This window comes from Muscardinus avellanarius, assembly GCF_963383645.1.
Source record: "Muscardinus avellanarius genome assembly, chromosome: 10".
NCBI classification, from domain to species: Eukaryota; Metazoa; Chordata; class Mammalia; order Rodentia; family Gliridae; genus Muscardinus; species Muscardinus avellanarius.
The window spans coordinates 35,974,562-35,987,394 of NC_137796.1; the positions used below are offsets into that span (position 1 = coordinate 35,974,562).

General features: G+C 50.3%; 1 protein-coding gene across 1 annotated transcript in view; it reads left to right on the forward strand.

Annotated features, from left to right (window-relative positions):
• Positions 1–446: 446 nt before the first annotated feature.
• ZNF423 (zinc finger protein 423) overlaps positions 447–12,833 on the forward strand; it is a gene marked incomplete at both ends in the record, with an annotated part of 312,523 nt that continues 300,136 nt past the window's right edge. Inside the window, one exon of the mRNA XM_080703536.1 lies at positions 447–486. Coding sequence (XP_080559662.1) covers positions 447–486 — 40 coding nt within the window. The remainder of the gene's footprint in view (positions 487–12,833) is intronic.

Here is a 12,833-nt window from a genome sequence, read left to right on the forward strand (position 1 = left end):
TGGCGGTGGGGTGGGGGAGGGAGGGAGGGGGCCGCAGGGGCCGGGGGCCGGCGGGGGGTGGGGAGGAGGAGGGGGGCGGCTTTTTTTTTTTTTTTTTTTTTTTTTTTGCATAACTCGGCTCGGCCGAGTGGCCTCCGGACTCCCCGCGCCGCCCGGACCGCCGCTGGGACCGGGAGCCCCGGGCTGCCGCATTGCAACAGGCAGGGCCCCGGCGCGCCCCCCGGGCCTCCCCCCGCCCCGGAGCGGCCTCCGCCGGCCCCGGCCGCCCCCTCCAGGGAGGCCGCCCCGGACCTGCGGTCCGCTCCCCGCAGCCACCGGCCCGGCTGCAAAAAAAAAAGTTTCCAAGAGGCAGGCGGAGGAGAAGGGGGAGAGGGGCTACCCGGAGCGGCGGGGGGCGGCGGGGGGAGCCGGCCGCGGAGGGCGACGGAGCGCCCGGAGCCCCGGACATGTCCAGGCGGAAGCAGGCGAAGCCGCGCTCGGTGAAAGGTGAGCGAGCGAGGCCCGGCGGCGGCGCGAGCGCGAGCGCGGGAGGGAGCGCGGGGGAGGGACGGCGGGCGGCCGGCGGGGCCGCGCGGGCGGAGGGGGCGGCGGCGGAGGAGGCGGAGGCGGAGGCGGAGGCGGGGGAGGAGGCAGCGGCGCGGGCGGCGAGGCGCGGCGCCCTGCCCGGCCGACCCTCGCGGGGTCCGGCCCGGGGCGCCCGCGGGGGCCGGGGGCCCGCGTGGCCAATCAAGGGGTGCGGGCCCGTCTTGGCGGGGATTGCGAATCTCGGCGGCGGCGGCAGGAAGGAAGCGGCGAGCAGGGCGCCCAGGCCGCCCCGGGCCCCGGCCCCGCCGCCTCGGACGCCGGGCGGCGCAGCGCCCGAGGGAGGCCGGCGCCCCTGCGCGCCCCCGGCCGGGCCCCCGCACTTCCTGCCCGCTCCGCCAGGACTTCATTGTCTGCGCCGCGCGGGCGGGACGCGGCCCCCGGGGAGCGCGGCGGCCGCGGGTGGCCGGTGCCCAGGCCGGCGCCCCCCACACCCCGGCTCCCAGAGCGCGCAGGTTTGCGAGGAGTCACATAGGTGCCCCTGCGCGCGAACACACACACACACACACACACACACACACACACACACACACACACACACACACCCTCCACGCTTTGCTTTCTATTTACACCGAGGGCCTCGGCGTGAGGGCCCCCTGGAGCGCAGAGGCCGGGGACTGGCTGCGCGGGCCCTGGGCCCCTCCCCTGCCCCTCTCTCCCCCCAGGCCGCCTGCTCCAGGCCTGGCCTGCTGCTTTGTCCCGATTCCAGCCCCTCAGTTGGGTGCCCAGCCGCCTCGGTGATGATTGAAGAACTGGATGAGAGTGGCTATGTTTTCGGAGCCCGAAGTCCCGAAGCCCCTGTCTTCTCCCACTTCCCTGATGACCTCTGGCCGCAACCCAGTTCTGCTCTGAAAAGTTCATTTCCTGGAGGCCTGCGCGGGAAGGCGCTGGGGCCCGCTCCCTTCCTGCCAGCCTTGCTCTTGGCTGGAATGTCTGGGACTGAATGTGGAAACGAGGGTCCTGAGACACCAGCCATCTTCCTCCTTTTAAGGTCCCAGGAAAGCCGGCTGCACCGGCCGGAAGAGACCCTTTCTGTCACCTTAGAAGAGAATCAACTCAGTCCAAACTCTCAGCACCAGGACTGCTCCTTCTCCTTCTATTCTTGGGAGAAGTTAGTTTTGTACCTGCGCCCTGTCTGGCATCCCAGTAAGAAGTAGCCTGACCTGCTCTGCAGAACTGGGGGCTCCAAGGATGTTCTGATTGAGGAGGGACTGGGAAGCCAGAAGAGAGACTCCCAGAAGAATACAGGGAGGAAGGGTCCATGTTGGTCCTTTTGCTGAATAGAAGGGTTCAGCAGCTTGAAGTGATATTTAGTTTCTTTTCCCTTTGCCTGGCTCTGTGCGATGCTTACTCCTTCAAGAACCACTCACTAGAGCCCAGAAGAAAGGGTTGGGATTGGAATTTCTGGCTGGGAAAACAGTTTCCTTTAACTCAGGCAGTGGATTTTGAGTGGAACCTACATACAGGAGCAGATTTTTCATAAAGATTGCAAAGCTTGCTTACCTACAACCCGGTTTCATGTCTCCTAACATTCTTATTTTAGAAGGTGAGCTGCAGAAAGCAAAGGTAGAGCTGTTTGTAGTTAACAGATGGGTGGGTGTTTCAGAGTTGCTTGAACCAAATTCTAAAACCACTCTGTGGCTCTCAGAAAAGGATTCATGAACTGGTCTTTAGCCTTTCATGAAATGAGCCTTGAAATCATTTTTAAAGAATCTCTTTCTCCAAATGTGTATGTATATATTTGTAGCCAACAGTTCAAACAAATTGTTGGGCAAAAGACAGCTAAGTGGGAGCCAGACCAGAAGGCATTTTTGAGACGTGCTTTCAGTATCAGCCACACAGCCTTCTTGCCTTTGGGACCTGACGGCCTTCTGCTTCTCCCCAAGGCTCTCTGCTCTTCCTCCAAACGTGTCTCTCACCATTTTGCCTTTTATCCAGTTTACTGGGGTGAATAGGGTGATGTGGCCATTTACCAAGGGGGGAATTAAGAGAGAAGATAATTTGAATAGATAAGAGTTACAGCAGGTGATGGATTTATTGCTTTTCAAGAACTGCTCCCTTTCTCTCTAGTAATATTTAAAAGTGTGCACTTAAGTGTGGACAGCTCCACACCAAGTGTTTGAAATGGCAAAGTCTTCACCTTTAAAGATGCTTGAAGGTGCTTCTTAAAGGACGGTGGCGCCTTTTACATTTTATTTTATTTTGATTCTACTACTGCTGTGTGTCAGGGCTGATGTAGAGGCATTGTGGACTTCTCCAGTCCCGTGCATTCTGCTGTGAAAGTCGCTTGACCGTAATTTGTAATTGATCTCGGAAATGTAAAAGCCCATAGCAGGAAGGAAAGACAGAAATGTAGCATTTTTGAATGGATGCTCAGAAAGTGTGATTTGAAAGCACAGGCATAGCTGCTTTGAAAATCAAACGTGTGTGTGTGTGTGTGTGTGTGTGTGTGTGTGTGTGTGTGTGTGTATAGGGCTCACTTCCCATTCCCGGACACAGCCTCCCTCTGGAGTAGGGTCACTTGTCCCCTTGGGATGTTTGTCCTTCTTTGGAAAACTCAGCTCACAGGGAGGACACCCAGCAAATAGGAAAGGGGGCTGGGGCAGTAGGGCAGGGGGTGAATACCTCGCTGGTTTTCAAAAGCCTTGTGATTTTGTTAAAAAAAGGGAAGACCAACAAACCCATGAATGTTACAAAAGTCACATTTTCTGACCGATTTTCCTGCACCCTTCTCCCCTTTTTTGTGTCCTGGTGGTGCGGTGTGGTAGCTGCAATGATCCGTTCCCTTTGATAATTTTGGCCTCATTCTCCAGGCTGTTCTCATCTCGCTCACTGATGTTATTTTGGCTGATGATATCAAGTGGCTTGGTAACGATTACCTCGCAGATCTCTCTGTCACTCAGCGTTAAGGAGACCTGTCTCCCTCACCCTATGGCTTCTTCAGATGCTCACAACAGCCCTTCGTTTCTATGGAAAATGAATATATCTTTTTCTCAGGCTAAGTTGAAAACTTTTGAATAATTTGTACCACTGTCAGTGTTCTCCATCTAGCAACTGCCTGTTAATTACAGCTCGTAATGTTAATTAGCACTCAGGCTGTGTCCAGGTGCCCCCCACCCCAATATCTAAAACTCCCCTCAGTGACTTCTGTGTGCTCCTCTACCCTTCTTTGTCTTCTCCTGCCTGCCTAGCTTCTCAAAAGTCCGTCTTATGCATTTGGTGGTCTGGGGATTTGGGAACCGTGTAGTTCGCCATTGCTTGGGTTTCCATGGAAATAATTGAGATGTAATAAATAGAGGTGTTCTGAGGTTACAGTTCCCTTGATTCAGCTGAGACCACGTTACAAGTGTAAATTGTCGAGATTTGTTTGGCTAAATGTACATGATCTTGCAGGCAGGGCAAAACAAATCTTTTGTAGGTTCCTTAGCTTTCTATGTGGATTGGGCCAGCTGACATTTAATCCTAATATTTAACAACCCCTGCCCCATTAAGTTACCGATTGCTAGCTTTGGAAGGGCCTGTTTTATTTTAGAAAACATCCTTTATGTGTAGTAATCGCAGTTCAGATTCTTACACCTGTTTCCTTGCAAAAACTTAATAAGCAGTAAAATAAGATAACTACATGCCTCTAGCAGGAGAATCCTGCTAAACGTTTAGCCATAAGGTGCCTAGCGTGCATTAATAATGAAAGTGCAAAATGCCAGTGACTCTACAGTCCTGAAGCAATTCCGCAGAACCAGCCAGCCTGGCAGTGTTGTGGCACGCTACAGCGTGTTAACAGAGGAGGAGGGGGGAGCCACGCAAAGAGGGGACGAGAGCACGACTTCTGTGAGTGCAGTGTTCCTAGCTGGAGACTAAGGGCTGGGGATCTGCTTCAGTCTAATAGAAAGTTGCAATAATTGCTATATCGGTAGCCAACTCTTAAGCTAGTGGCTGTGGAATTCTTCCCCTGATGTAGGATTTAATAGTCTGGCAATTAGATGCATTGATTTCTCTTAACTGTTCATTTGGATGTGTAAACGAAAGGAACCCACCACTGAGGCTGACGGTACAGCCGGCTGCCTGGCTCTGGAAAAGGCTGACTTAGGTGGTGGTGAGGAGAGTATGATTTTTCAAGGCAGCGTTAGGACCAGCTCCCTCTTTTTAAAATTGCTAGTCATTTTGCAATGAAATGAAGGGTACTTGTTCAGATACTGTTTGTTTGTTTGTTTATTTATTTATTATTTATTTTTGAGGGTCTGGGGATGGAACTTAGGGGCATTTGACCTCCGAGCTATTTTATTTTAAAGAATAAAAAAAAAGAATTTTTTATTCTTTATTTTGAAACCGGGTCTCACTGAGTTGCAGAGGGCCTCACTAAGTAGCTGAGGCTGTCCGCGAACCCCGATCCTCCAGGTCTCAGCCTCCCGAATGCTGGGATTACAAGCGTGTGCCACCACACCCAGCTCGGATACTGTTTAAGATGACACAACAGTGTCCGCTTCTATCTACAAAGTGAAAACATCTTTGGCTGCCTCCAACGCCTTTTCTGTCCTGGACCAACTGGAAGCATTTGCCTGCTTTTGGCATGTGACCTATTGGATACCAGAGGGACAAAACACCTTGCGTTCTTCCAGCAGAGGGATCTTCTCTCTCCCCTCCGCCTTCACAATACTCTGGGTCTTGGAGCCACCTGGACTGTGGCTCTGTTAGTCCCTGCATAAGTGTGGGTATTTTGGGTGTCAAGCCCATCATTCTAGACCCTTTAGAAGGCTGGTGACTGGATGACTTAATTGGCTTGAAAAGTGTGTAGCTATTAAGCTCATCAAACATTATAGCCCTGTTCACTTCCTGCTCCTGGACCTGCCTGCCGTTTTCTGTAAGTGTCACCAACTTCTGATACGCAGGCATCTAAGACTGTCTTTCAGCAATTGAGCAGAGAATGGTTAATTTCCTGATGGTCACTGTGGGCATCAGGGTGGGCCATGGTGGAACTTGCCTTTCCTGAGCTTTGGTTGAAGAGATCCCTGTCTTGTCCATGGTATTCTGTTGGCAAAGATTATTATCTTTATGTCTTGAAAACATTTGCGATAGATGTCAGGGTTTCTTTCTATCTGCAGGTCTAGGGTAATTACAACAGAAGAGGACCTTGGAAACGGTTAGTGGGTGCCCTGTCTCCATGGGTAGCCAGGAAAACCTAAATACTTGTTGGTTGGCCAATTTGACATTTTCTGCACATTCCTGTCAGCTTGCAAGGGCATTCTGTGTGTAGATATATTAGTCTGTAATCAGAGTAGCTCTGCACCCAAAACGGGCTAATGAAGCCTGAATTGGTTATATATCCCATTTGAAGTTTTTGGCGCTGTCAGCTCTCAGTTGCGGCAGGAGCCGGGCAGGGTGAACGGGAGTGGGGGGAAATGCGATGGAAACTTTTGATTCATGGCTTACCTGCCAGGATCGGGTGGCAGCCAACGATTGGGGTTGTACACTCAGTAAATAAAAATACTTTACCGCTTTCAAGGAGCTCCAATTAGCTGATTGCTCCCGGTGGCTGTCTTTAAGAAGAATGCTGTTTTACCTATCTTCTTGTACAAAGGTTTGATTTTTAATGTCTTGTGAAAAGGATTCTCTTTGTCTTGATTGATGTCAGGAATAAAAGCATGATGGTAATATCCCTTTGAAAGCTATTGTATTGTCAGCCCTGGCTGACAGCAGGAGGGCCTCACAGCGTTATAGATTAGCGCTGTGAAAACACTGACATTTTCTTTGTTACGTTGCTGTTGTTCTACTTGCAAAGTCAATTACACAATGTCGAGCTCAGTTACCCAGTTGACTTTGGAAGTAGCAGTGTCTTTCATTCTCTTCTTAAAGATATAATTTTCCTTTGTTGTTGTTTTGTTTTCTTCCTTTCTTTTTTAACCTGCCTCCCTCCCTCTGGTTACTTCCCCTTCTGTGACACCCCCACCCCAGTCTCAACATGTTAGCTAGGCAAACACTCTAGTTTCAATTGTGACCATCCAAATTCAAAGATTACTACATCATTATCTCTGAATACTTCTGTTCATTCACATTTCAGTGGCTTCTTATTGATACAGTGACTAGAGCAGCCAAAATACATAAAAATCCCATCCAACAAGATCGCAGTGTTGATAATCTCTTATCAAGTGGGGTGTTCGTTGGATTTGGAGTCATTGAGATTGGCAAATTCAGAGTTTTATTTCTTTTCTCCTTTTTGTTCTTGGAGCCTGCACCCTGAGCTGAACCAGGTCCTGGATTGATGGGACCCTGGCAAAGAGTTTTTGTTACAGAAGATTTTCTGCTGGGGTTGTTGAGTTTGGGATTTAGAATCCTGGATGACATTGTATTAGGGGTGCAAGGGGTCTCATAAAAGAATCATGTAACCTATCCTTCTCCATTGCAGATGGCAGATCGAATTATAAGGCGGTTTTATGAGGTGATCCCAGCCTGCCTTTCTGGACACACTTGAGACTTCGGAGGGATTTATATTCCTAAGTGTGTGAAATCTGCTACCAAGAGAAGAAAGCCTTAAAGTGTCCAAAGTTGAAAATGGTTTCAGTGGATTTTTTTTTTAATCTACCTCCCACCTGCCCCATCCTTTTCTTTCCTATTTTACTTTATTGTGGTACTGGGGATGGAATCCAGGGACCTGATACCTCTGGGGTACACACCCAGCCCTGTTTTATTTTTTATTTGGAAACAGGGTCTTGCTAAGTTACTGAGAGCCTCACAAAGTTGCCGAGGCTGGCTTCAAACCTGCCATCCTCCTATTTCAGCCTCCCGAGTACTAGGATTACAGGTGTGTGCTACCACACCTGGCTCCTTCCTTCTCTAGAAAGAGAAAAACCTAAATTCCTTGGTTTCTTAGCCTGGTCACTGGAGAGGCAGTCACCTGGAGCGGCTGCCTGCCGAAGCATCTCGTGCCTGGGCCAGCGTGGTGTGAGGAGTTGTACTGCCGCTACCGCCGCAGACTCAGATGACAGGGCTCCGTCAGGAAACCCCGTCCGAGGACACTAATTGTGGGCCCCCGAAGTTATTATTATAAACCACCAGACAAGAGTCTGTATTCGCCAGCAATTTGTCAGGACTAATTTTGTTTTTCTCCAATAATTGAAAATTAATGTCTTGAAGTGAAAGCAGATGTTCATGTCATCTTCTGAATTGGGATATAAAATGGGGCTCTGTGGATGTGTTCACTAATTTAACAGCAATTTCCCTCTCTTAGATAATGGGGTGCCCAGGCTAATGTCACCTATGGACCAGAAATGCGGGGCAGAGAGAGGGGGGGCAGGGGTGGCACTCCTGTGCTCCTTGGGGGTTCATTTTGGAGGGAGAATGTGTAAATAAAAATCATGTTGCCAATGTTCACTCGTGTGGGGTGTATTTGCTGAGATAATCGAGGCATTGTGCTGGGAAAGGTAAGAAGAGACCCGCCATGGGGAGAGAATGGCTTCCTACTGGGGAGGGGTACCCAGCTGTCATATCCATTACGGTCATGTGCAACAACGCTGGTTAAAATCACAGATTCCTGGGTCCCGATCCCTAAAGTACTCACCCGGCTGGTCTGAGGAGGGCTCAGGACCCTTTGTCCATCTCAGCGCGCGCATGCTCGCTCTCTCTCTCTTTTCCTGAGGATTGAACTCAGGGGTATTCCACCTTTGAGCTACACTTCCAGCCCTATTTTATATTTTATTTGGAAACAGGGTCTCGTTAAGTTTCTGAGGGTCTTGCTAAATTGCTGGTGCTGCCCTCCAACCTGGGATTCCCCTGTCTCAGCCTCCCAAGTACTGGGATTACAGGTGTGCACCACCTCACCTGGCTTCAGCTCTCTAAAACACATTGCAGTAAAATATAATTAACACAGAATTTACCATCTGAACCATTCAAGTGTTGTTCAAGTGCGGAGCCGTATTGAATAGCGGCCACACCACGAGCTTTTCATTGCTAGCCTGTGCTCATCTGTGGTGGGCTGGGGATCTGCAGCCCAGCAGACTCAGAGGAGACCTTCGGTTCAAGGCTTCTGTCTCCCAGGCTCAGAAGATGACATGACTCAAGAGCTGGTGTTTTTTTTCTTGCTATTGTGTGAGAGCTTCTCTTGCAGTCATTTCCCGCAGCTTAGGGCTGGTGGGGTTGTTGAGTGACCTGGTAACCATTCCCCTTTCCTTGGGGACACTTCTTCTGGAGAGCAAGCCTGGCTGGTGTGAGTTTGTCCAGTAGCCCTGGAAGGCCAGATCTGCTACACCTGCCTGCCAGCCCCAGCATACCTGGCCCTGCACACCTTGGGCCAGTTTGTCTGGGGTGAGGAGAAAGGAGGAACAGCTGTTCTGGAATGACCACAGAGCTGCCTCGACTCCCGACTTCCGGCCTGAACACCTGTCATCTTGGGCCTGTAGGTATGGGCTTTGGAGATTCTTAGCTGTTCACCTCCTCTTCCTCAGTGGTGTTAGAAAACTTTTTTTCCCTCTGATTTCTCTGTAATTGAAATTTGCCCTTTCGCTACCTGGGCATGAATTATTTTTTTGCAGCGTTGTCATCCCCTGTCCTGCTGTGAGGTTTATCTCTTCTGTTGATCCTAATTAAATAAAACATACTGTTCACCTACCTCCTGTTGCACCAAATTCTACCTGCCGGAAGGCAGAGTGATGCCATCTGGGGTCGGGAGTGGGGCGTGACTGTGTAAGGCAGCAGGAATGGTGGCTGGCTAGGAGGTAGGGCAGTGTACCCTCTTCACCAGAGCGCTGTGGGACTTTGAAGCCACCAGCAGCATCCAGTCTATTTCTGGCTCCTGAACAAGAGATATGATTTTGGCCCTAACCCCATGGGGCTGCAGGTTTGAACTTGGGAAGAGGAGAAGCAATCACCAGCTCCAGGGGGTCCCCAGGGAGAGGGTGGGGGAGGAGAGCCTGCTGGTGGGGGTGAGATGAAAAAAGGAGGCAGGCTCCCATCCCCTGCAGTGGAGGCTGCAGAGTAATGCTGGGCTCCCTGGAGATCAAGGGGCAGTACCCCTGCCCTCAGTACCCAGGACGGCCTTGTACGGTGCCCTGTGCCCCTCAGGATGGAGTGGCCAGCCAGGGACTTGGCACATACATTTGGAAGATTTGAGCCTTTAACATTTTTGCCTTTGAACCTCTCAGAATCCTGAAGACTACTGGTGGAAAAGAAACCTTGGAAATATCCCTTTATTCAGACTCCTTTGGGTGTGTTTGTGGCATCCTTAGTTTCATCCAGCCTGGAGTTGCACGTTTTTGTTCTCAGCGAGCTCACTATTTCTCTGACACATCTGTGCATTTTATAAAAATTTCACATGCTTTGATTTCAAATGCTAATCTTTAGTCTGTTTCTCATAATTTAGGTGCCATGGGCCTGTTCCATCTCCTGGGGCCGCAGAAAATAACTCGCATCCCCGGTCCTCAGAGTGGCACTGCTGAGGGTCGGTGCAGACTGTTCTGTCTCACTCAGGGGAAAGACTCAGTGCATGGGCCTCCAGGACCCCAGCTCGTTCACAGATGGCTTCAGCCAGGGCCTTTGGATCACTGTGTTTAATAAAGGCTTTCTTAAATGAGTCAGTGAATAAACTTGAAGGAGTGAACATGAATGGTTGAACAAGCAAGCGAGTGCATGGGTGGCTGAATAGCGCGCACTCAGTCTTCAGGACTCGGGGTCACTGCTGGCGTCCCCTGAAGGTCTCCTCCACCCCGCCCCCCCAGCTTTTCTCGAGGGCTGCAGCTCCAGTCCCTTGGGGTGGGAATGGCTGTGCCCATTGTCCCTCATTCTCCGGTGGCCTGTGCTGTGAGACTAGCTACTGTTTATGGAGAGCTTGTGCCTTAAAAATAATAAAAGCAAGCCGGGTGTGATGGCGCATGCTTGTAACCCCAGTATGTGGGAGGCTGAGATAGGCGGATCCGGGTTCACGGCTAGCCTCCGCTACTTAGTGAGACCTTGTTTCAAAATAAAGAATAAGAGCTGGGCGTGGTGGCGCATGCTTGTAATCCCAGCATTCGGGAGGCTGAGACCGGAGGATTGCGGACAGCCTCAGCTACCTAGTGAGGCCCTCTGCAACTCAGTGAGACCTGGTTTCAAAATAAAGAATAAAAAATAGGGCAGGGGGTGTACCTCAGAGGTCGAATGCCCCTGGGTTCCACCCCCAGACCCGCAAAAAAAAAAAAAAAATAAAAAATAAAAAATAGGGATGGGGGATGTAGCTCGGAGGTAGAATGCCCCTGGGTTCCACCCCCAGACCTGCAAAAGAAAAAAAAAAAAAAAAAAGAATAAAAAATAGGGATGGGGGATGTAGCTTGGAGGTAGAATGTGCCTGGGTTCAATCCCCAGCACCACACACACATAAAAAAAGTAATAAAAGCGACACGCAATTTTTATGTTAATTTAAAATAAAGTGGAACTTCTGATTCAATAAACTCCCTATCCTCCAGGGTTTTGGGGGTCAGACTGGACATCCTTGACTGGCTTGTGCTGGCCGTGTGCTGCAGTTTTCCTAGCTGCAGGAGTGAGGGTGGCAGGAGGGAGGAGATGGGACCTCCCAGTCACTCAGATTAAAAAAAAAAAAAAAAGAACTCCCTCTCCCTCAAGGTCTGGTCCAGATGGCTCTATTTCTCTTGTGGGGGAGGGGCATGGCTTGGAGGGCTTGTGCTCTATGGTAAGATAGTTCCCTTACTGGACCTCAGTTTCCCCATCTGTGAAATAGAACAGAGCTAGTAGGGGCAAATACAGGACATTTGGGCTTATTTACTTTTGTGGTACTGGGGCTGGAAAATAGGGTCATTCTACCTCCAAGCTACACCCCTGACCCTATTCTCTCTCCCTTCCTCCCTCCCTCCTCTTTCTTTCTTCCTTCCTTCCTTCCTTTCTTTCTTTCTTTCTTTCTTTCTTTCTTTCTTTCTTTCTTTCTTTCTTTCTCTTTTTTTTTGCGGTACCAGGGGCATTCTACCTCCGAGCTACACTCCCAGCCCTATTCCTTCCCTCCCTCCCTCCCTTCTTTCCTTCCTTCCTTCCGTTCTTTCTTTCTTCTGGGGGTGGAACCCAGGGGCTTTTTTTTTTTTTTTTTTTACCTCCGGGCTACACTCCCAGACCTATTTTTTATACTTTATTTGGAAACAGGGTCTCACTAAGTTGCTGAGAGCCTAAGTAGCTGAGGCTGGCTTCGAACCTGTGTGATCCTCCTGTCTCAGCCTCCCAAGCACTGGGATTACAAGCATGTGCCACCACGTCCACCCTATTCTTTGTTTTGAAACAGGGTCCCACTGAGTTGCAAAGAACCTCACTAAGTAGCTGAGGCTGTCTGTGAACCGTGACCCTCCTGTCTCAGCCTCCCAAATGCTGGGATTACAAGCGTGTGTGCAACCACACCTGGCTTATTTCTTTATGTTGAAACAAGGTCTCATTAAGTTGCTGAGACTGGCTGTGAACCTGTGATCCTCCTGTTTCAGCCTTCCAAGTACTGGAAATTGGGCTTTAAAATAATTGGGCTTTAAAATAATGGGCTTTAAAATAATGCAGGCTAGAGAGATATCATTAGGTCTTTTCAAGTTACTTTTTCAAGTGACGGGTCCACAGTGGCTAAGTGTGTGTGTGTGTGTGTGTGTGTGTGTGTGTGTGTGTTACTAGGAATTGAACTCAGGGAGATTCTGCCTCTGCACTACCCCCAGCCCTATTTTATTTTGAAACAGGGTCTCACTAGATTACTGGGTCTTGCTATGTTGCTGAGGCTGTCTTCAAACCTGTCATCTTCCTGTTTTAGCCTCCCAGGTAGGTACTGGGTTTACAGGCATGCGTCACCACACCTGGCTCACAGTGGATAAATACGAGGAAGCTGTTGTAGGTAGTCCTGCAGCAGGGCAGCTGGGCCCCCTCTTGTTTTCCTGGCCCTTTGGAAGGTTGGAGTGAGAAGAGAAGAGGCGAGGGCTCAAGGGCTAGACAGTGATGTATGTAGCTTTTCAGGTATCTGAGAGTCATGCAGTTGGTGATGGGGATCATTGGTCCTTGCTGGAGGTGTTCCTGGGTCTTTTGGCTCCAGGGACTAGGCTAAGGGTTGTAATACGGGTTCTCAGGGGTTTCTCTAATGCAGGGGTGACTAGGCCACACATATCCAGCCCCACCCTGGTCCCTGGGGTGGACACGTGGAAGGGCAGCCGTGACTTGGCTCTTGGCATCAGGGTACTCCATCTCCCTCTTATTCCTCGTCCTTCCATACGGTTCTCATAGTAGCTCTCAGATTTATCCCAGTTTCACAGGTACAC